Here is a 21560-nt window from a genome sequence, read left to right as displayed (position 1 = left end):
TTTCTTCATGGTACACAATATCCAATCTTTTTTTTGTTCAATTCTTCTAAAATCAACCTTACATTTTTTTCTTTTCTGAAATAGGACGATTTATTGTTCACTGCGCCTCACCTAGTAAGAGTAAGGAGAGGCAGCAGAGAGCAAAAAAAGAAACAAATTGAATATTGTCAAATGATTAGCTGGAAATCAAAACACTGGCCAAGGTCAAGGACTGATTAAGTATCTGAAGGTGGAAAAATGAAAAACCCGACAACCCTGCCAGTGAAGACCTTTAAAAATATGTCGAACTAAAAAAAAAAAAAAAAAAAAAAAAAAAAAAAAGCTGAACCACCACCACCAACACCTCGAAAAGAGGAACCGCCGAGTCAAAACAGCTCAGCTTCTGTCCACATAGCGCAGAAACAAACGGCAACACGTGTATTTACAAAAGTGTCAAAATGCTCAAAATGGATGTACAATGCAGGCTGTCATCAAACACCCAAACATGCGTATACATCATGTGAAGGTTAAAAAAAACAATAATAAACAAAAATGAAGGAAAATGTCACTGCTGTCCAATGAAAACCATGCATTTTCAAATATTTTGATTTATTTAGTCCCCCCCCCACCCCCATCCTTTTTTTTTGTCTTAAAAACAAAAAAAAAAAAAAATGCTGCATGATTTTCATTGGACACCAACACATATTAAGTCTCGGTCAGTCAAAAAAAAACCCCAAAAAAACAAAGATGACTTGCATGACTAAATATTCAGCCGAACGGCGTTTGAGTGAAACTCAAAGAGTTGCAAATTGGGTGTCCTGCCAAGACAAAAATCCTTGATGAAAATGCAGAGGGAGGAGCTTGGAGAGAAGAAGCTTCCATATCCTGAGGTGGATAATGACCATCTTGGTAACGATTATTAGAGGTGGCGAAGACACTGGGTCCCATGGTTTTATGTCTTGCTTCGGTCCAAGAAGCAGTTGTGGATAATTTCTTGTTGAGGTACGGAGACTAAAAACTCGCATTGTCCCCTTCATCATTGTATTTTCTTTTCTTTGAGGTATCATCATTAACTGGCTTCCTGGACAAACCTTGGAATCAAGCGTGCTTGTCCTCTTAATGCTTCTGCTCATTTGTTAGTCCACTCACACGTGTAAAGTCGGGGAAAGGGAAGGGAAAAAAAAAAAAAAAAAAGAATTGAAAAGTCCCAAAGTCCTTTTGCTCTCTCTGGTTCTCGTTGGTGAATTGGAGTTGTGTTTAGCAGCAGGGAAACAATCAAGCTGACAGAAGCACAAAAAGTCTGGGATGAGTGTGGATAAATGGGATTTAAAGAGAGCGGGCATCCTTTTAAATGAATAGGCTGTACAAAAAAAGAAAAGAGAGAGAGAAAAAAAAAAAGAAATCCCTGCTAGGGCTTTTGTGTCGAGATTCTCTCTTGGGGGCGGCGCTCATGAGCACTCCTCTCCAATACGCTGGCAGGAGCGGCCCACTTTGCGGTCCAGTTTGACCATTTTGAGGACGGCCTCCTGGCGCCCGCTGCCCAGGTGATCAAAAAGACAGTCGTGTTGCTCCGGGAGCCGATGGAGCATACAGAAGACATAACCTGCGCATGGGAGGAGGAAGACGGTTTAGATCATTTGTACGAGTGGTACTGAGAGCTTCATGGATCAAACACGTGGAGTGAATTTATTCAGCAACACTACTAGAGAACAGCAAAGTCTGCAAAAATAACTGGACATGTGAAGTGAACATTTCTGAAAAGATCAAATTAAGTTCACCTTGAAAGATTATTGTTCATTTATGCAATCATGTGAAAAGAATGTTTTTGTTTTTTTTTTAAATCACAGTTTCATTGTTTTTGTAATTTAACAATTCCAGTGGTTTGGATGTATTTATTTTGGAATGCTGATGGAATGCGCATTAAAGAATACTAAAGCACGACCGGCGCCGTGTAGAAGATGTGCCGTGTAGTGTTGAATAGCAATACTGAGAATCACTGGGCTGCGTCGCTCATGTCACCCACTGCGGTAGTTGGAAATGGAGACACAGCTTGGAGTGACTTATGCTGCATCAGCGAGCTAGCAGCAAGCTTCAACTGTCTATTGCTGTCGCTACACACGTTGCGGAGTTGATCTAAAGTCAGTAATGATCGCCTCCGTAGTGGAAACACACACACACACGCACGCGCACGCGCACACACACACACACACACACACACACACACACACACACACACACACACACACACACACACACACACACACACAGTATGGTAGGTGGCGGCCTGCTAAATCTCCCGACGTACCCGCAAATGTAATTTTTGTTTGAGCTCATGGAATATGATTGGTGTTACAGCTGTAAGGTTGCAAGGGTGATTCAAATTTCGGATCGCATGAACACCAGCTGCAGAACCCTGCCCGTTCAACAGCATGCTTTAGAGGCTCTACTGTATCCTGACATTTCGGTTTGGACAAACCCAATGAATCATTTTTGTCTTTTCTCAGTCTATATGAACACACGAGCTCTAGCACTGGTCGCCGCTTTTGGAGTTTTGCCATGCGTAACAAATCTTATTAGTTGTCATCTTCTTAAATCCATTCACTAATACACATAATAACACTGCTGGCATTCAATGAGCAGTGATTAAAAAGCCCAGTTTGACAGCTGCTTGATATGCAATTAAAAACACTGTGATTGCACACGGCACCAATGGAGTGGAAGGGAGATCGTTACGTAACATTAAAAGCCTCTCAAAGGAGATAGATGTGGAATCTTTCCCCGAGCCAAACAGCAACAGAATTACTGTATGCACTGTAATACTTGCCATCAAAACATGATCATTTATAAAGTAGTTCAGCTGAACCTTTTGAACGTCCCCAATCTCACGCGTGAGCGCATCAACATTCATAATGTGAAGGATCCAGCAGAAACGGTAATTACCTGAATGGTCAGAAATCACTCTAATAGCATCATTTCAAAGTAAACAAGAGACTATTAGGGATGGATGTCCCATGTACCCCCCCCCCACAATAAAAAGAAGTGAGCCCATTTCTAATTAAAAAAATGACTCCAGGGGTTTAAACAAATGGTCTTTCCAGCAACGAAGCACTGTGACTTTCTAAGTATGTTCATTTGTATGCAGTGAAGCGCTGTGACTATTTAAGTATGTTCATTTGTATGCAAACAAGTTGATTAGCAAGCACGGTTATTGGTTTAAACCGCATTAGTATTCCTTGTAATTGGCTTAGGTGTTTGTTCAAAGTGAAACATAAAAGCTATCTACAGCACCCGCGCACTGACCCTCATTTCAGCACCAGCAACGGATACACCTGAAGGGAAAAACTCGGACATTTTCCTCACCAGTTGTGTCTATGATGCGCTACCTCCTCCCCATTGGACTGAAGTCACAATCCGGTTGGTGAAACAATAAAATATGCCATATGCCAACAAAGAGCCATTGAACAAATTAAATTAGACCTCAGAGGGGTGAATCAACTGAGATGTATTCTCCGAGGGAATATTCGTGATGTTTTGTGTGACAAGAGCGACTTTAGGGGCGACACTTACTCTACATTGTATTAACAATGGATGAAGGTACATCAGCGCTACTGCTCTGGGGTAGCATCTTTACATTATCAGCAAATACGCATTTATGGCACTCAAAGGAGAGCATCGATGTATAGTTAAACAACACTGCATATTATACTACATTACATTGGAACCAAATAGCTTTACTACCAGATTTTGAATTGGATTTTCTACTGGGTATCTGTATTTGATTGTATTTTATATTTAATCCAATTATTATTTTTTTTCCTATTTTGAATTTGTAAAAAAAAAAAATCTATAATGACCAATACTGGGTGATAAGAAATAGTTATATGGTGATAAATTTGTTAGGAATATCACCCGGTCCTATTTTCCCAATGTCACAGTGCCATATTTAAGACAGCTTTCTGCCAAAAGAAGTGCTGTGAACAATTTGAAACATTATTTTGTTTAAAAACTGTCAAATATTAGGTTGCGTGAACATGGCTGAAGCATATTTACTGGTACATTTTTCAAGCCTATCAGTTCAAACTGGTTGCTGAGGCGGTTCAGTCATAATTAAAGCAGCTGCATGTGCACTTCAGTTCACATACTTCTACATGTCAATTGGGTATTCTGAATGTGTGTTCCTGCGGTTGTTTTGTCGTACCACAGCGACAGGAGCCCAGCTCTTGTTGCACCAGCTCCAGTTTGGTTTGGCAGCGATGGCAACGCTTGCGGCTCCGCTGTTTGGAGCCGCCGCGAGACGACGCAGAGGATGACGATGACGCAGAACAAGATGACGACGACGATGATGATGATGATGATGACGACGACTCCTCAGCCCCCGGCATTTCACCCACTCTCGCTCGCTTCTCAGGAGAACTGTCACTTTCTGACTCGGAGGCTGCAGACACACAAAAATAGAACATGAACACAAACAATGAGATAAATACGTACACACAATTAAGTAGAAATATATTTTATACACTATATAATTACGAAATACTATGTATACTTAGAGTTAAAACTTTCACCTTTTCCGCTGTCTGTATATTGGTCACGAATAATGAATGAGTTGGAAAAGAATTCAAAGATAAAATTATTTGTATTTCCCCAAATGGTTGCCTCAGCTCTTTTAGACGCCACACCCCAATTAACCGCCCGCTGTATCATCCATTTAAATAACACAAAATAATGATGAATAGTAACCACAACATGAATCTGTGCTGAGAAGACGGTTTTAAGAGAAAGTGTATGCAGTGCAAGTGGCTTAACATTTCACCATTGATCCAAAAAGAATTACATTCTCAGAGTATCTTAACGGAAGACGGAAACAGAACGTTGGCGAGAAGTTGAACAGCTTTAGCAGAGGATTTATTCCATGCAGGACAAACACATTTGTAACAAAATTATTTAAAACAAAAAGTCTCGTCCCAGGGCCATTACAGAATTGTGATTTTTTTACATACCCTGACAAAATGTTGTAAAATAATGTCAGTTTTTTTTTCTTCATTAAAAAATATTTTTTGCTATGTTTTGTTTGTGCTATTCTGCAATGACTTGGCTGATCACGCATGGTTTTTTTTTTGGGGGGGGGGGGGGGGGGCAGGGGGGTTCTCCCCAAACAATTGTATAAATCTTACATATTCTGTCAAGTTGGGTAAATTTAGGAGCACAACTGTACACCCAAATATTGTATGGTATATTTGATATAATGCCCAACAACAACAGTCTTGCACAGTGTTTTGAGTCTTGGTCTAGTCAAAAAAGCATGGGCGGACACAGGAACAACATCTACCTGCAGCCATTTTAACCGGTCAGCACGACTTTTCCTCATCAATCCTGCAGACTTTTTCTCTTGCCGGGCCGAATGCAGATCAGCACTCAATAAATCTCTGGGAACTAGGCCAAGTTGAGCTGCCAGATTCTGCCGCTCCACACCATCAATAAGAGTGTGTGAACATCCGAGTGCACCAGTGAGTGTGTGCGTGTGTGCATGTTGTTAGCACATGACCGCTCTCCTCCCCTGGCTTTCATCTGTCCGAGCAAAACTCCATCCAGGCAAATTGAAAGCAACTCAAACTTGTGTGAAGTACAAGAAAGGGTAAATCATTTTGAGAATTAATTTATGGAATATCAAATTTTCATTCTAATGTTAAATGTGTACAAGTGGGTTAAAAGTTCAGTATATACAGTCGAATCACATTTGAGTGCAGTAGCTGTAATAAATAATGGGCTGCACCTGGGCTCCCCCTACAGTAGAGAAAAGTAATTTCCTTTTAACTCAAAAGTTGACCTCCGCTCAACTCTGAAGAGTAATGGACTCCACCATTATTAAATTAGGCACTCGAGCAGGTGAGCCATGGTTGCCGTGGTAATGGCAGAAATGCCATTCAACTTCTTCAAGCCAAACATGGACTAAATCCTGTTCTAAAGTACACTACCTTGATGGCTTTGAAGACTGATATTTGAAGGTAGGATAAACTGCTTTCATGAGATGAGAAGTACGTTGCCTCGGTTACATGTTTTAAAGGGTTCGATGTGGAATGCTGAGTTCTGTTGTATGTCGATACAAAAATACATGTGTTATACATGCATTACATTACTTACAGGTGCAAGCAAAATAAAATAGAAGTCTAATGTTTCTGGTGTCACTTATAGCAGATTGATAATTCTAGAACAATTTATGCAAAATTTTGAATAGTTTCTTGCCAAAATATAACATGAGGCTAGAAAACTATTCGCCTGAGCAATAGTGCTGCCTGTAAGTCTGCAAAACTAAATTATCCATTTCAGACATGTGCCTTGTTCGAAATGCAGTGGGGTGAGATGTTTTGCAGTCTAGCAGAGACGTACCTGATTCAAAGGAGCGTTTTGTAGGAGTGGAGAGTGAGCTGAAGGCTGTGTCTGTGCTGCATACTTCTGCAACAGAGATGCGGTGCAATAAGCCCGGGAAGAGATGCGTGACAATGACTAAATGCTGTTTACTGTCGTAGAAGGTTCATTCTCACCGACAGACTTTAATAGTGTATTGAATATTCTTGCAAAAGGCATCAGAATCATAAATAATTCAACAAAAAATACTATAAATATTGAGGAGAGCAGAAAGGGCCATGCACATATGCAAATACAAAAAGAGGATAGACGAGAACTGAAAAGTATTATACTGGATCATGTACTGGGTTACCTTAACCCTTAGTTATATTAAATCCTAACATAAATTAACATGACATGGGTGGTTCTCAGAAAGTGTGGTCCAAAAGGATGGTCAAACACTGACCCACTTCGAGAGTCATCATTTTCTTCCCTTTACAATCAATCACCAGGTTTCACCGCTTGCAATGTTGCAGAATTACTGCAGGGATAAAATAAACAACTTCACTGAGAATTGTGTGTCGCTTGTGTGAGAGTGATTTTTGAGTGGTGAAAAATAGCCCTCGCGGCCACTTCCTCTTGGTGACATGACACAAACCCATGCAATTAAGAGACCATGACCCCCTTAATATGCATCAGCTTCAAAACAGCTGTTACCAAAAAGTGGCAGAATGTCAATGCAAAAGCATACCGTTAATCGAGTCCCTTGCTATCCGTAATTTGATACTATGTCGCCAGAACAAATAGGTTAGGTTTGTTACTTCCTTGTTTCCTCAAGTTGGCACTCACGATCTACTACTGTAATTTATTGCATACTTTCAGTGGAACAATTTTAGGAAGCTGAACCAGAATATCAATGGGTTAATTGCAAAATAAGATATTAACCTTTCTTTAAAATGTTTTTTTCCCCCATCAATATCCTACAATGACCGAGTAAGATACAAATCAAGGGTGGGGTCCTTTTCATTGGTCATGCACGTTCAATAAAATAGATTGATACATTTTTTTTTCAGGCTATGTGCACGCACTATTTCTCTGGTGTATTCTTGAGTACGGCTCAAATCAGAAACAATGGAGGACCACGACATTTAACAATCTCTTGCGAACAAAAGGCTTGAGTGAACTATACTTTTTCAGAGCACGCAGCAGGAAAGCTTGCTTTAAAGTATATATCATTTTGACCTGGTTTTGAACAAGTTTATTTTGGGGCACTGGTGTTACACTGTTGGACCATACTTTCTGAGAACCACCCAAATCATGTATATCTTGTGGCAGGCAACGCCAGGCTCCATGCAAAAAAAGCCCCAAACTGGTTAAAGCTTAAGACATAGCATGCCACTGCACTTTAGCTGTAAAATGCCCCCCCCCCCTTACGTCATGAAAATATCAACGCTGCAAAAACGTGGCTTTTTGGATAGACTTTTCATTTGTATGACTGCACTTTAGCTAAAAAAGTACAGAGTACAATTCTATTGAGGGGTTTTCAGTGACTTGGTTAAGTATATGACTGCAAATTATTGGTACTGAGAGAAGGAAGTAGAGTGGAAATATTTACAGCTCCAAATGTCCTTTTTGTAGCCTTTTTGTCATCTCATCCTGGACGGGTCTTAGCAAATGCCCTTGCCACCGGTCAGCGGTGACGGATGCCCTGGCAATTGCAGATGTCCTCTTTAAGCCCTCACACTGAATAGATAACTCTGAGCTTTCAACCACACCGTGAGTGCCATGGAGGACAAATATAGTTTGGAGAGCTGCGACTTTTTCTTGCCGTCTTCTACAAAAAAGTTTCCATGGACAAAAAAACTATGTGATTTATATGTGGTCACTTTGGTCATTATCATTTTTTTCATACAACCATTTCTTGTACATTTCTAGAGACCTCCATGATTCTTTTTCACCCATCAAATATACACCAATATGTTCTCCTAACTGACCGTCCTGAGCAGGTAGAGAGGTCACTGCTGCATCTCCTGGCAAAGGATCCTCTGAGGGGTCTGACATGGCTATGAAGGACTGACTGATGCCTTTAGTTGTTTCACTGCAGAACACGTCTGCTTGACTGCTACTGTTGCTACAGCTGGGAGTTGAAGAGGCTTTTGAGGCACCATCTGGCTGTTTCTTCTGAATGTCTGGGAAAGAAAAGACTTCATATTAGAGTCAATATCAATATAAAGTGCCCCTAGCGTCCTCATCAGAATCATGGTCATATGAAATTGTAGCAGAATAATGAATAAAGTCTCATTATAAGTGTGAAACATTAATACACGCGCGCAGACAGACAGAGAGACTGACAGACACCAATAAGTCTCTTAAAATGTATTTCCTTCATTTTATTAACTTTTTTTTTTTTTATTGGATTGGATATAGGTGATTTAATATGTGGTTAAATGACACTCAATCGAAAAGCACCTGCATATGTGTTTACTGTCATTGTTCGCAGAATCAATAGTGCACATACGAGCAATGAAACAAAGCAAAAAGACCACTGTTGGCTTGTTAGCCAAACGTATGGTTGCGCTGCTAGCACTAGCAATACTTGGCTATTATCAGTGCGAGTGTGCATTGCTGCACCTCATTAATAAATAAAAAGGAGTTGAGTGTGCTGATAAACTGACGGAACACAAGCAAACAGGACTGAAAGAGTCGCACTGAACCATTTAAACCAGGGGTGTCAAGCTAATTTTTGTCGCGGGTGATTGTTGAGAGAACAGTGGGGATTGGTTGAGAGAAACGTCAGTAATGGAAGCCAAGTGATGCTGGCAGAGCAGCAGAATAGAAGATTATATTCTCCAAGAGAGCATCTTTATTTAATGTAAAGCAGAACATTGCGCTTTTTTCTGCAGTAGGAGCGGACAGCTTTTCCTTGAAATCCCCCAGATGTTGCTGTGTCACGATCATCCTTGCGCGGGTAGATAGATGGCGCCATTTCATAAAACAAAACCATCAAGCACCACGTAAGAGTGGATTTTGAATTCTCTCGCAGCTGCTCGATTCCAATGGTCCTCGGAGTCACTGATAGCTTGCAGTTTAAACTGCGCTTCGTAAGGGTGTCTCTTCGTAGCAACCATTTTCGGGATGTTGTTTTGCACAATGCACATACTGGCAACTACTGGGGGCGTGCCTTTAGCGTCCTCTTTCACACTTGCCTTTCCCACTTTAACGTCTGCATGTTGTCCTCAGTTACGTCTGCCTTTCCTCGATACAGTATAAGCAAGGTGTCAGCACAACATCAGTTTGTCAAGCGGACCCGTCATTGAAGTCACACAACAGCATTCACAGATTTTTGGAACTCTATGTATATACCGCTACATATGTATTATTAGGCGCCCCGTCCATTTTTGAGAAAATTTAAGACTTTTATGTGAGCCTTGTAGTTGTGAATTTTCACAACCATACGGTCCACATTTCTCGCCCAAAAAGCATATTCAGTGACTTTCTTTCAACACAGTTTGGGAAAACTTACAGCAGTGAAGACTAAACCGAACATAGAACAAAAGAACAACCAACCTGCAAAACATTTGGAGCATAGGTTCATCGTTTTGCTGGACCTGGGAAAAAATAAAACAGAGCAGAAAAAAACATTTTATATCAAAATGTCTCGTTCAAAATTGCTTTTTTTTTAATTTGCACGTGATAAATAATGGTTGACAAAGGAGAAGGCTATCTACAAGTCTTCAGCTATGATCTACAGTCCCAGGCTGAGAATGACTTATTCATTTGGGATTCATGTACAGACAAAAACATCAATAGCTTGACTCCAGAAGCTGATTTTCCCCTGTTTGTAATTTGGTAGAGAATTTCTTTCTATTAACTGAACACCACCGCCCTCACGACTCTTTGATCAAAAGTCTGAATGGCTCACTGAAGCTTTGCTGATTTCAGCGACAAGTGACAACTCAGACACAACAGCTGATCCTGGCTCTCTGCTGAGAGATAACTCATTTCCTCTCCAACCTCCCTCCCTCCGTACCATCTGTGCACCAAGCATGACGGTCAGTCAAATTTTATTTATTCGGAGCACACCTTTCGGTCCATTTCAGAAAAAGGGATCAGCTGTGGAAAACCCAACGTCTCTCTGTCACTCTTGTGATTGGTATGACACAGAAAAGAAGTGTAGATGAAAAAGCAACCTTATCATTGGGGCCATAAAATGGAGGACACAAATGCAATATTATTTGCAAAATGGCAAATGCGTTCCTAATCTGTTCTCAGCAAATGACCAGTTGATATACTATTGACGACGATACTAAGTAAGAAAGGATAGCAAGGATTATGATCTTTAGATCAAAACCACAGGTGAACTGCTAAAGTCACACATACCTGGGGCTGAATATTTTAGAATTGTCATGGATGATCTGGCATTTGGTCTGAACTTTTTGTGTAGAATGAAACCCTGCTATTGTGCTGCATATATCAAAAGACGGTGAAGCACTATTTTTCTATTAAACAAGGCTATGGCCTGCCTAAATAAAGCTGCTCCTCTCTCTTCACCATAGTTCCTTAGCAGAGACTACATGTCGGCAAAAAAAATAAATAAATTTTTGTTACTTCCAAGTTATGTCCTTGTTACAAAAAAAACCCTCCAGATTCAGTCCTAAGGTGATACAAAGGCGACATACCAAATCTTATTCAAATTTGTACACAATTTATTGTGCTACACTAGTAGCAAATAAATGCGTCCATTGTCTGGCTAAAAACAAAAATTCCTTTATTAGCCGATGTAATCAAATAAGATTCTTATCAGTGGCAAAAGAAGAAACATAAGCAGGAAGGGAATGACAACATGCTTGTTATGGTTAAGGAAGTTGGAGCAGAGCACAACCAATCAGTCTAAGGTGGTCCACCGCTGCTACTAATGAAAATAATTGGAATAGACAAAACGGTAAGCAATGCCTTCTCATTGATTCTGTCTGAATGACAGCCCTCATGGGCAAAAATAAATAAATACAAAAATATGAGAAGAAGAAAAACCTTTATTAGTCTCGCAATGGAGAAATTCCCAGTTCACAGCAGCAAAGTTATGAAAGGAAGAAGTAGAACAACAAATGGATGTTGGAGCTTGTTACAATGGCGCTGCATTTAACAGACGCTACCAAAGTGAGCTGTTCAATTCACTGCCATACAGTTAGGTGGCGGTGCATAAATACTGGAAGATCAACACAATTCTCATCTTTTCTGCTCTAAACACCACCACAAAGGGTTTTAAATGTAGGGAACGATATGAGCCTTAACTTCAGACTTCAGCTTTAATTTAACATCCAAATCAGGACAACTTTGTAGGAATTACGAAAGTTTGTATATGTGCCTCCCACTTTTTAAGGGACCAAAAGTAGTGGGACAAATTAACAATCATAAAACAAACATTCCCTTTTTAATACTTGCTTGTAAATCCTTTGCAGTAAATTACAGCCTGAAGTCTGGAAAACAGCCACTACCAGATGCGGGATTTCATCCTTAGTGATGTTCTGCCAGGCCTCTACTACAGCTGTCTTTAGTTCCTCCTTATTTTTTTGGCTATTGTCCCTTCAGATTCGTCTTTAGTATGTAAAATGGATGCTCAATTCGATTCCGGTCAGGAGTAACTTGGCAAATAGAAAATATTTCACTTGTGTCCCTTGAAGGAAAAAAAAAAATTTCTTTCGCAGTCTGCTTCAGGTCATTGTCCATCTGAACTGGGAAGCACCGTCCAATGAGTTCTGAAGCATTTTGCTGAATATGAGCTGGTAATGTAAAAATAAAGGTAGTTCCACTGGCAGCCAGAGATGCCCACGCCATGGCACTACTTCCGCCATGCTTCATTGAGGCGGTAGTACAGGCAGGTCCATAAATATTGGGACAGCAAGACAATTTTAATCTTTTTGGCACTACACGTCAACACAATGAATATGAAATGAAACAAATAAGGTGTGATTGATTTAGATTTCAGCTTTAATTTGAGGGTATTTACATACAATTGGTCGATGTGACTTTTGATATCCACTGTGAATAGATAGTTTGCGCAATATAATCACAAAATATAATGGATCAACCAAACTCTATGTTGATCACATAAGCATATGCCATTGCAAATACGTAAATAAGTTTACACTTGTGATCGTCAGCCTCAGCAGGTTTCTGAGCAGACCATGGAAAAGAAATTACTTAAAAATAAACTCACGCTGAGGATAAATAGCACAGGGTAATCTTTTTTTTAGGCATTCCATTCTCTGGCTTTTGTTGAGATGTTGATAAGGTCATCATTATCACTCGTTGTATACCTTGCATGAGAGTTATTGAAGTCAAGGGTAAATTGAAGTTTTCCTTTGCTTTAAAATAAGTCAATATATGAATGAATAACTAAATCACTCTAGTTAGTCTTAACTTTAATGATGAAAACATTGTCTGGATTCATGAGTCACACCCGCCTACCTTCATAAAAGTTTTAATTTCACACTCTGCAGTTGTTGTGAAAGCACAACATAGTGATGTATTGTATTGTATGGAGTAAAAAAATGACAAAGGTTTAACTTTGACAACAAATGCTAACATGAGGTGACATTATGGTTTTGATCAATAGTCCGCTTATTGACTTGCTGCATGTGACTCCTTCATAGCCCATTTTTTTGATAAATGCTTTAAGCCACTATGAACAGCTCAATATATTTGTTTCTCAGACATTTGCATACATTTAAATAAGTACACACCACAACCATCACTGCAGGTGGATGTTAATATGATATGCACTTGACTTAATACCCATAAAACTTAAAAAACATAAAAATGAAATTGTTGCGGGGTGTTTTTTGTCTGCTTTTGTTTTTTTATAAAGGTATTTTGGGACTAACTGTACTTGTCTCTTCATCACTAATCTAATTACGTACTTACAACAGATCTTATGTTACCATCGAACTCGCCACTGTCTATAGCTTCACAAAAATATACATATCAGTCTATTATTGGGCAAAGAAAAAGACACGTACGCGAGAGTGTGTGTCTAAAACAGGGGTGTACTGTACTGTATAAAAAATAAAACTAACGTGTGCATGATGCATTCAAATGCTTCCAAATGTCAGGATTTTGCAGGTCCACTGTACAGGAAGACAAAACAGTCGATGAAAAGAGAGAGCTTATTACAATAACGTGTCTAGGGAAACATACCCTCTCTAAAAGTTTGTTTGTCCATGGATTTGCACTTTTACCACGCCGTATTATTAGCCCTGTCACACCTGTGACATTAGCTGGATTATCAGTCCTGGTATCTCCGGGAGTGAGCGAGACCAGCTGGAGCTAGCTCGCAGCTAAAGCTACAAAACAATGGGGAAGGGAGGGGAAGAGGAGGAGGAGGAGGAGGGGGCTCATAACAAGCTCATCCCCGCTTGAGCTGCTAGCGCTAATGGCTAAAGCGGCTAAGCTAACCGTCGACAGTGAAGCTAAAGAACCACAAACAAGACGTATAGAAAGGTTACCGGTCTTACCCCCAGAAGCCGCAGGGACAACGCGGCGGTACGACATTGACGTTACTCGGGGGCTTGCTGCCCTCGCTCCCGGTGTCCCCCATGTCGGTCTTCCGTGTTGAGGCTCTCCGTGTAGCAGGTGAATCCGGGGATGGAGCGAGGGCCTTTCAATTCGCCTATAGATCCCCCCGTCTGGTTTCGCAGAAAACGCGGTGGCCCGACGAGATAATCCTTTTTTTTCGAATTTCGACGGACGTGGAGCAATTTGCCGACACGAGCGGCCACAAAGTCTAGTGGATTAAAACAGCCTGAAGAGAGAGTAAAACATGGGAGCCGTCAAAGCCGATGACGGACGGAACCACCGGGGATTCCTGGGCCGATCAGCTGGAGAGAGGAACAAACCAATGACGGAAAGGTAGGGGGATTGGTACAAACGGGGCTGCCAAATGCTTTACCGGTGGCATTATTCTGGACAACGACGCTGAAAGTTTACCCAACTAAATAACGTGAACATTATAGATACATATATAAAAGCCGGAGGATACATAATTCTCTAAGAAGGAGCGCCTGCGTTTCAGTCGACATGGTAGGTTCCATGAAAAAGTCATAAATCGGAAGCTCACAGTTTAAGAGTATTTTCGAGCTCAAGCGGGCACTAATGAGCAAAATTCTACTTCGGTTGTTTAATTGCCCTTGTTAGTCTATAATACACTAAAAACTGGGTTAATATTATTATTCTGCCAATTTCTACCCCTTTCACATTTCTCCATCAACTCAAACCGATCCAATCTAAAAGTATTCACTTAATTTAGGACATTCGGTTGGTCTATTTTCCACACTGACCAAATTGCCACTTTTCTCAGATCACCCCCCACCCCCCAGAAAAAACATTGAAGTTAAAGAGAACTTCAAGAAAAATGTTCCCCATCTTTGCCATTCCAAATTCAAACTGTTCAATTTATTCATGACACCCTGGTAACTATTGTCCACATTCCAAAAACTCAGACTTTCCCCAAATTGCACACTTCGTAGAGTATATTAACAAAATATATGTAATAGGATTAAGTTGCTTGATGTGGTCCAGTTGTAGTGACACAGCCTATATTATGACGTCAACAAGCTGCACTGTCCTCTCTTTTGCATTCTAGAGTCCCAACAGGTTGTATCTCTTCCTCACATGGTGGACATTTCCTTCACAGATAGGAACGTTTATGGTATGTAATGTTATAGTTCTGATTCTAGATAGTTCTATATATTTTTTCCTTTTGTTACATTATACCACTGTTTTTCCTCTGTCTGTCCCTTCATGAACCTATCGTATGAAAAAGGGGGATACAGACTACAAATAGCAGTTACATTGATATTTATTTACAATGAATTTGTCTTGTAAGGTAACGATGGTTCATAATGTATTAGAATTTGTTTAGTTGTCTTACAATTTTTGTTTCATTTGTTAAAAAATGAAAATAATCCCAACAAAAAGTGAATTCTTCCCTCAGTCAGGACAGTTTAAAAACACAAAATCTGCCCTCAGTCTGCCACTTGATCCACGAATGTCATGTTTTTAGTTTTTGTTCAACCTCAAATGTCAACACAATTTCTTTTGGAGCCTAAGTGGTTTCAACCAGCAGGATGTCCCACAATGTTCTTTCTGTCTACTGGGAAGAACATGTGGGCTGCAGATCAACGTGAAGAGTGATAGCTGCATCCTCGTTTGGTACAAGGAGATACACTAGAGGATTGCACAATAATATTTTCAGTGTTGCTACGGGCCATAATATAGTACAGGTCCCAACAATACATGCCAAAGTCTTGTTTGTTTCTCAGATTCCAAACTTTTAAGATCCCCGAACACTCTGCTGCTTAGCTATTTTTAGTTGCTGTTTAAAATAAACAAATGGTAACGGTCAGTCAGTGCAGTACACAGGGACACATAGTTAATTATTACAATCTTCATTCTGGGTCTCTCTGTGGAAAAGTGCTTTACTGCTTTTTCGTCCTCATAGCCTGAGTCCAGCCTGGGGCTCAGTGGTCCTCTAGAGACATTCTGAACATGACTTCAAAGACAGATCTCCTCCCCTTACATACTGTATACTCCCCTTTCTCTTCCATCACAGCAATAAACCCTTGAACTTGAATTAATCAAACGGGATGAAACACAGGTTAGACATCTTGTTACCCTCAAAAGTTAGTATGTGAAAATATTGTCATGTCAGTGATTCAATCAATCAAAGCTGTGGCTAGCCCCACTTAGTTTCCCCGGTTCATAAAGCAAGGTCCATTAGGATATGCTAGAATTAGTTTGGTATGAACGAACGTGAGACCCCTAACATGTTGGGGTGAATTAGAACAGAAACGGTATGACAGAGGTATTGATAGCTTACTTGATTCTTAACTGTGCTACAATTCCCCAAACCTGGACCCAATGGAGTATTTCTGGGATGTCATCACACCACAGACCATCATGACTGATATCCTGTCCTATGTCTGGGAGAATCATTACACAGGGTTAAATAGATATTTTGTGCTCTTGCCATCACTCTGAGGTTTTTTTTTTTTTTTTACAGAGCAAGTCCTGTTCTTTCCCACAAGGGCAGCATCAGTAGCCTCTACATTTATTTCCCTTGGCTCCGATCAAAGTCCCGACTATTCCAAGCGAGGCATCTCAAAATGTTATTCGTGTTCCATGTTGACCATGAGGTGGGGTCTCTATCTTGAAGATATTGAAGGTGTTTGCTCAGAAAATAAGCCATGGCGCTAAATGTATTTTGTACAGTAGCGCATCTCAGCCCATGAAGTAAATACTGATGAGCCGGCCACACATATATTAGTTCACGTGTCAATAGATAGTGTCAATTCTGTGCCGCTAATGTGAGGGAGAGCCACTTGGAAACAAGCTCTAAATGGATTCTATAGGAAATCTATGCCAGCACGTATGTCCATAAATGAGTCTTTCCTATCTTTTAATGCCATCTGAAGATAGGCAGCCCTGCTTGTTATTGACTGGAGGACAACCCACATCGCCGCTCAAGGATTCACACCGAGGGTGTTTATCAGAAAAACGGGATTACCTTGATGTCTGATAACTGTGAAAATGCCAGCGTGGGTTTAAACAAGCACACTCGGTGGATAGCAGATGTTTATTATGGATGTAAAGCCTTCAGGGATTTGCAGGCCTTTACCAAGCAAGGATTCCCATTTGGTCACTTAGGGGTTGAACACGCATGTTTTACAGTGTAACATAGGACTACACACGCGGACAAAATTGTTGACCCCTCTGTTAAGGAAAGAAAAACCCACAGTGTTCACTGAAATAACTTGGATCAAACAAAAAATAAAATAAAAATGTCATGAAAATTAACCACTGAAAATCAGACATTGCTTTTGAATTGTGGATTCATTGAATTACTGTATTTTTTTTTTAAAAAAACGGAGTAATGAAACAGTCCTGGGAAAAAAAGATGATGCCTGTGGAAAAGATAACAGAGGTGGCCATTTTACAAAGTTTTGACGATCCGTCATTTGTCATCCATCAGTAGCCTGGGTACACATCCGTCATTAGTGTGTTATTTTTCCAAGTCAAACCAAACTGTAATCGTCAGTCTGTCGGTCCATCATGTTATTTTAACCATGTTGCCGTCACACAGTAGACAGTCTTGAATGTCAATAATTTCACCAAGATTTAACAGAAAAACACAACCATAAAGGTTCATATGCAAGTGAATACACTTACAAAAAATATTAGACTCAAAGATTGTAGATTTGTGTTGTCAAGCCCAAACTGGAACTTTTTGAAGCATACCAAGAAAAGAACATTGTCCCTCCTGTGAAACACAAAGGAGACTCTGCTATGTTGTAGGGCTACTTTGCTACATACATCTGGCACAGGGTGTCTTGAGTCTGTGCAGGGTACATTCACACTTATGGGCAATCGAGATTCTTCAGCTGACTTAACAAAATGTGAATATTAAAAAAAAAAGGTTTCTGACTTGCTATAAAACACAACTTTATTTATAGAACACTATAAAATACAACCACAGCTGCATACAAAGTGCTGTACATAAAGTAAAAACCAGCCATATAAAAACAAGGACAGTTAAACAATAAATTAATAACATAAAAATAACACAATAAAATACAATGCTGAGTCCAATGCCAAAGATGAAAATGTGTTTTAAAACTTCACAGAGAGAGGGCTTACCTAACATTTAACAGAAGGTCATTCCAAAGGGAAGGCCCGTCAACCGAAAAAGCTTGATGCCCTCTGAGGCTCCGCTTAATCCTCGGTACCTCCAGTAGTGTCTGGTTCACTGACCTGAGGCACAAGGCAAGTACGTAGAGATGGAGGATCTCAGAGTGGTAAGTTGGGGTGATAGCATTTACAGATCTAAAAACAAATACAAGAATCTTAAAATGAACTCTAAAATGTACAGGCAGCCAGTGAAGGGAGGCCAGAGTTATGTGCTCCCTCCTATGAGCTCCAGTTAGGAGGCGAGCAGCAGTAAAGTTTGAGAAGTAGATTGTAACTATGGAGACGTTGCATCAAGCCAGATCAACGGAATCTTTTAGATTGTTATTCCCCTGGCCTCTTTTGTGCGGCCACTTGCGACTGTGCTCATAATTGCCCCTTATAGAAAAATGAAGATGGCGGGACTTGCCAGTCTACCCCAGGAATGTGTGGTCAGCGAGGCAGAGCCTCTCTGTCCCCTACCCTGCATATGAAAAGTTAAAAAAAAAATTAAATAAAAATGACTGCATTTTTTTTTCCATTTTAGTTCTCTGGTCCGTGCTCTCCATTGATTTCCTTTTTCAGTTCAATATGATGATTTGATCATTGAAATTGAAAGAGCTAAATTTGTATATTTCTTGTTCAAATCAAATGATGAGAAGGGAACTGAGGCATTGCACTTTCAGCGCCTCCAGCGACACTCACACAAGAGACATTGCTATTTGCCTTTACATCACCAATATATGTGTTTTATCACACATGTACTGCACACGCTGACGTTCAAGAGTCTGTCTAATATATCGAGTGAACGTCTTTAGTCTTTCTGATCGGCCAGAAAAGCGCCAGGAAGTGCATGGCGGAGCCAAGAAAACGTAGAACTGATTGAAGCACAATTAAAATATTTGAAAACAAATATTTCAGTTCAGGTCACAGTTTAAAAAAAACAGGCTAATCATCTGTTTTGGGTTCATGTTTTTATATCAGATTCCAAAGGAGTCAGTGACTCACGTACCAGGCATGAACCTTGCTTTTCGTGTGCGCTGATTGAACATGGTGAAATGATGTGATAAAGATTCCAATATGGAGGTTTACCCCCATACAAATCTCGCTTGACAGATGAAGAGGAATGTCTGACAATGAGCTCCGAGATCATAACCAGTCTGTGAAGCGCTGGGGGCTCCAGGCGGTGTTTAGAAGTGCGCACAGATGGGATAAACATCAGAGAGGATGCTGCCAGACACTCACTAAAAGCTGTTTACACTCCTCCAATCGAGACAAAATGCCCCCGAACAACATCATTTCTTTTTTTTTTTTGTTCTTTCTTATTTCCCTTCCATGAATTTTTTTTAAATCGTACTTAAACTGGTGATGTTTTTTCCACTACGATACACTTTTTAACACTCTTCGCTCTTTCATACCCTCATACACACACATCTTGTGTGTGCAGGATGTGTGGAGAAAAGCACCTGCGCATTAAACAGCATCTCCAACCTGCTCACCATCTCGCTATCCGTTGATCAAAGAGCAGCTAAACGCGCATCAAGTACAAGAGCGAGCCACGAGCTGAGCAGCCGCTGTGGCACAATGAGCAGGCAAAATTTACAGACGTGCCTCTGAATTCCCCCGGACTGCAACATACAAACATGCAGCACAGACACTTAGGGGCAAACAGATGTGCTGAGTGGAAACAAATGCACAAAAATGTTGCAGGGGAAAAATGCGACTTCATGAGGGCCTGACTGATTAATCAGATAGTAGCTGTTTTAAAATGGTTGCCTTTGTTGTTGTTTTTCACATTAAAACATTACAACATCAGAACAAGATAAAATTCGAATGTGCTTGTGACCCCCACCCCCCCAAAAAAAAACCAAAAATCAGCCAATTTTGGCATATTTTTCTCTCTGTTGTAAAGTTAAACAAATAATTTTGGAGAATGTATACTCAAACAGTCTTTATTGTTTATTGTTGTATTACAGAAGGAAAAAAATAATATATTTTATTAATTATATTTTATTAATTATATTTTGTATTACCGGTAATTGGACGATTATCGGTGAGCTGAATTTTACTCTGACTTGGGTGTTCACCCTTATACAACTAACAACTGCACTAACTAAAAGTAACCAGTAATTGGCAATGCATGTCAAATTTCTTGCCACATATTTGGAATAAAGTCTCCCTGATGAACCCACAAGAATACAGTATCTGAATGTAGCCTATGTGGATGTTAAATTATATAAGCCATATTTTTAGATAAGATTTTGTGACACATTGCTGAAGGACCCAGTAAACAAGCTGCAGCCTGCTTGTGAAAACAAGCAAGCACACAAAATCTGTCAAAGTCTCTTATGAAACATTTGTGAGAGGACACAGCCATTTCAATTTTAAACATTTTTTTTTCAAACTTTCGTTTTATCTGCAGCATTTTCTTTATTCTGTTTTTTTTTTGAATGAAAGGTCGCTGAATTGATTGCAGTATTATAATGCAAATCATAATCCAGCATCTGATTGAGAAAAAAAAAATCCCAGTAATATGATGATAAGGGTATGCGGATAAGGTCTAATCAGAGTTTTCCACTGTATCCCTTTAATGAGTCTATCTTTAAGTTTTTTTTTGTCTGTGTATTGGAGTGCTCAGTGATTTCATCAGCATATTGAGCATATTCCCTCTCAATCAGTCTGCATTGATTAGGATGCTCTCGGGCAATAACTGAATTGGTGAAACTGTACTTGATTACATCACAGCGAGTCTTACTTTTTAGTATAGTCGTCGATTTTCAACATACTATATATTGTATACTGTTATGTAGAAATGCATACAATTTTGAATCCGTTGTCTTCCAATTTGAACACTCTTTTGTTTTAGTACCAGTTGCAGTTAACAATCAAGTAGATGTCTTCCATTCGATGTGCCATTGAGTAAGAACTGTTGCATTCCTTGGTTTTTGATATGCAGTTGCATCAAAATAAACTAGGATGTTGCATAAAACTTATTTTGTCAGTAATTCAACAGGTGAAACTTGTATTAGATTAACCCCAAATAGAGTTAAATATAGATAGATAGATAGATAGATAGATAGATAGATAGATAGATAGATAGATAGATAGATAGATAGATAGATAGATAGAAAATCCTCCCACTAATTTTTCTTATCTGTTGTGCTGTGCTGCAGAGAGCACTGTGCTCTGTCAAGCTGCAGTGATCTCAAAATCTGCAGGGGAGTTTTCCTATCTGATGGAGGCTTTCATCTCCCACCCTTGGCCCACCTTCACTTGTGGACCACCGTGATGGTGCCCAAGCCCTCAGCTTTTGCCATCATCACGCTGAGCTTTGTAGCGTATGCCTTGGCTCCTTTCTTACCTGAGTGAAACCCTTCTGTCATTGTCACCAAGTGTCTGGCAACTGCAGCCTTCGGCAACTATGACTTTTATGGCACTCTTCATGACTACTGCATTTTGAAATCCGCTAAGTATTCTCCAAACTAAATGCAATAATTGTACAGTACCTTTAAATA

The 21560-nt window shown here is 39.9% G+C and overlaps 1 protein-coding gene and 1 long non-coding RNA gene across 4 annotated transcripts; one reads left to right on the top strand and one right to left on the bottom strand.

Annotated features, from left to right (window-relative positions):
• Positions 1-81: 81 nt before the first annotated feature.
• Positions 82-14185, bottom strand: LOC109528730 (AN1-type zinc finger protein 3-like). The gene is made up of 6 exons (XM_019891686.1): positions 13839-14185; positions 9892-9932; positions 8319-8513; positions 6367-6432; positions 4178-4414; positions 82-1582 (listed from the first exon to the last, which is right to left on the bottom strand). The coding sequence occupies exons 1-6, from the start codon at positions 13919-13921 to the stop codon at positions 1428-1430; spliced, it is 777 nt and encodes a 258-aa protein (XP_019747245.1). The 5' UTR covers positions 13922-14185; the 3' UTR covers positions 82-1427.
• LOC109528738 (uncharacterized) lies at positions 14146-20104 on the top strand. 3 transcript variants are annotated; one of them, XR_002170726.1, is made up of 3 exons: positions 14146-14232; positions 14977-15031; positions 16385-17169. It is a non-coding gene; the product is annotated as an uncharacterized LOC109528738 (long non-coding RNA). The 3 variants fall into 3 exon arrangements; XR_002170725.1 differs by lacking the exon at positions 16385-17169 and adding an exon at positions 19493-20104 and having other exon boundaries at positions 14148-14232; positions 14966-15031; XR_002170723.1 differs by lacking the exon at positions 16385-17169 and having other exon boundaries at positions 14977-15263.
• Positions 20105-21560: the final 1456 nt, after the last annotated feature.

The sequence above is a fragment of the Hippocampus comes genome, unplaced genomic scaffold (genome assembly GCF_001891065.2).
Source record: "Hippocampus comes isolate QL1 unplaced genomic scaffold, H_comes_QL1_v1.1 scaffold275, whole genome shotgun sequence".
NCBI lineage: Eukaryota > Metazoa > Chordata > Actinopteri > Syngnathiformes > Syngnathidae > Hippocampus > Hippocampus comes.
This window is presented reverse-complemented; position numbering and strand designations above follow the sequence as displayed.

Bases quoted from the DNA above. Each gene is read 5' to 3' on its own strand.
- LOC109528730 (XM_019891686.1), bottom strand. From the start codon at position 13,921: ATGGGGGACACCGGGAGCGAGGGCAGCAAGCCCCCGAGTAACGTCAAT. The intron at 9,933-13,838 runs GTAAGACCGGTA...ATTTTTTCCCAG, and splicing joins TGTCCCTGCGGCTTCTGGGG to GTCCAGCAAAACGATGAACC. The intron at 6,433-8,318 runs GTCAGTTAGGAG...TCTCTGTTGCAG, and splicing joins CTCTCTACCTGCTCAGGACG to AAGTATGCAGCACAGACACA.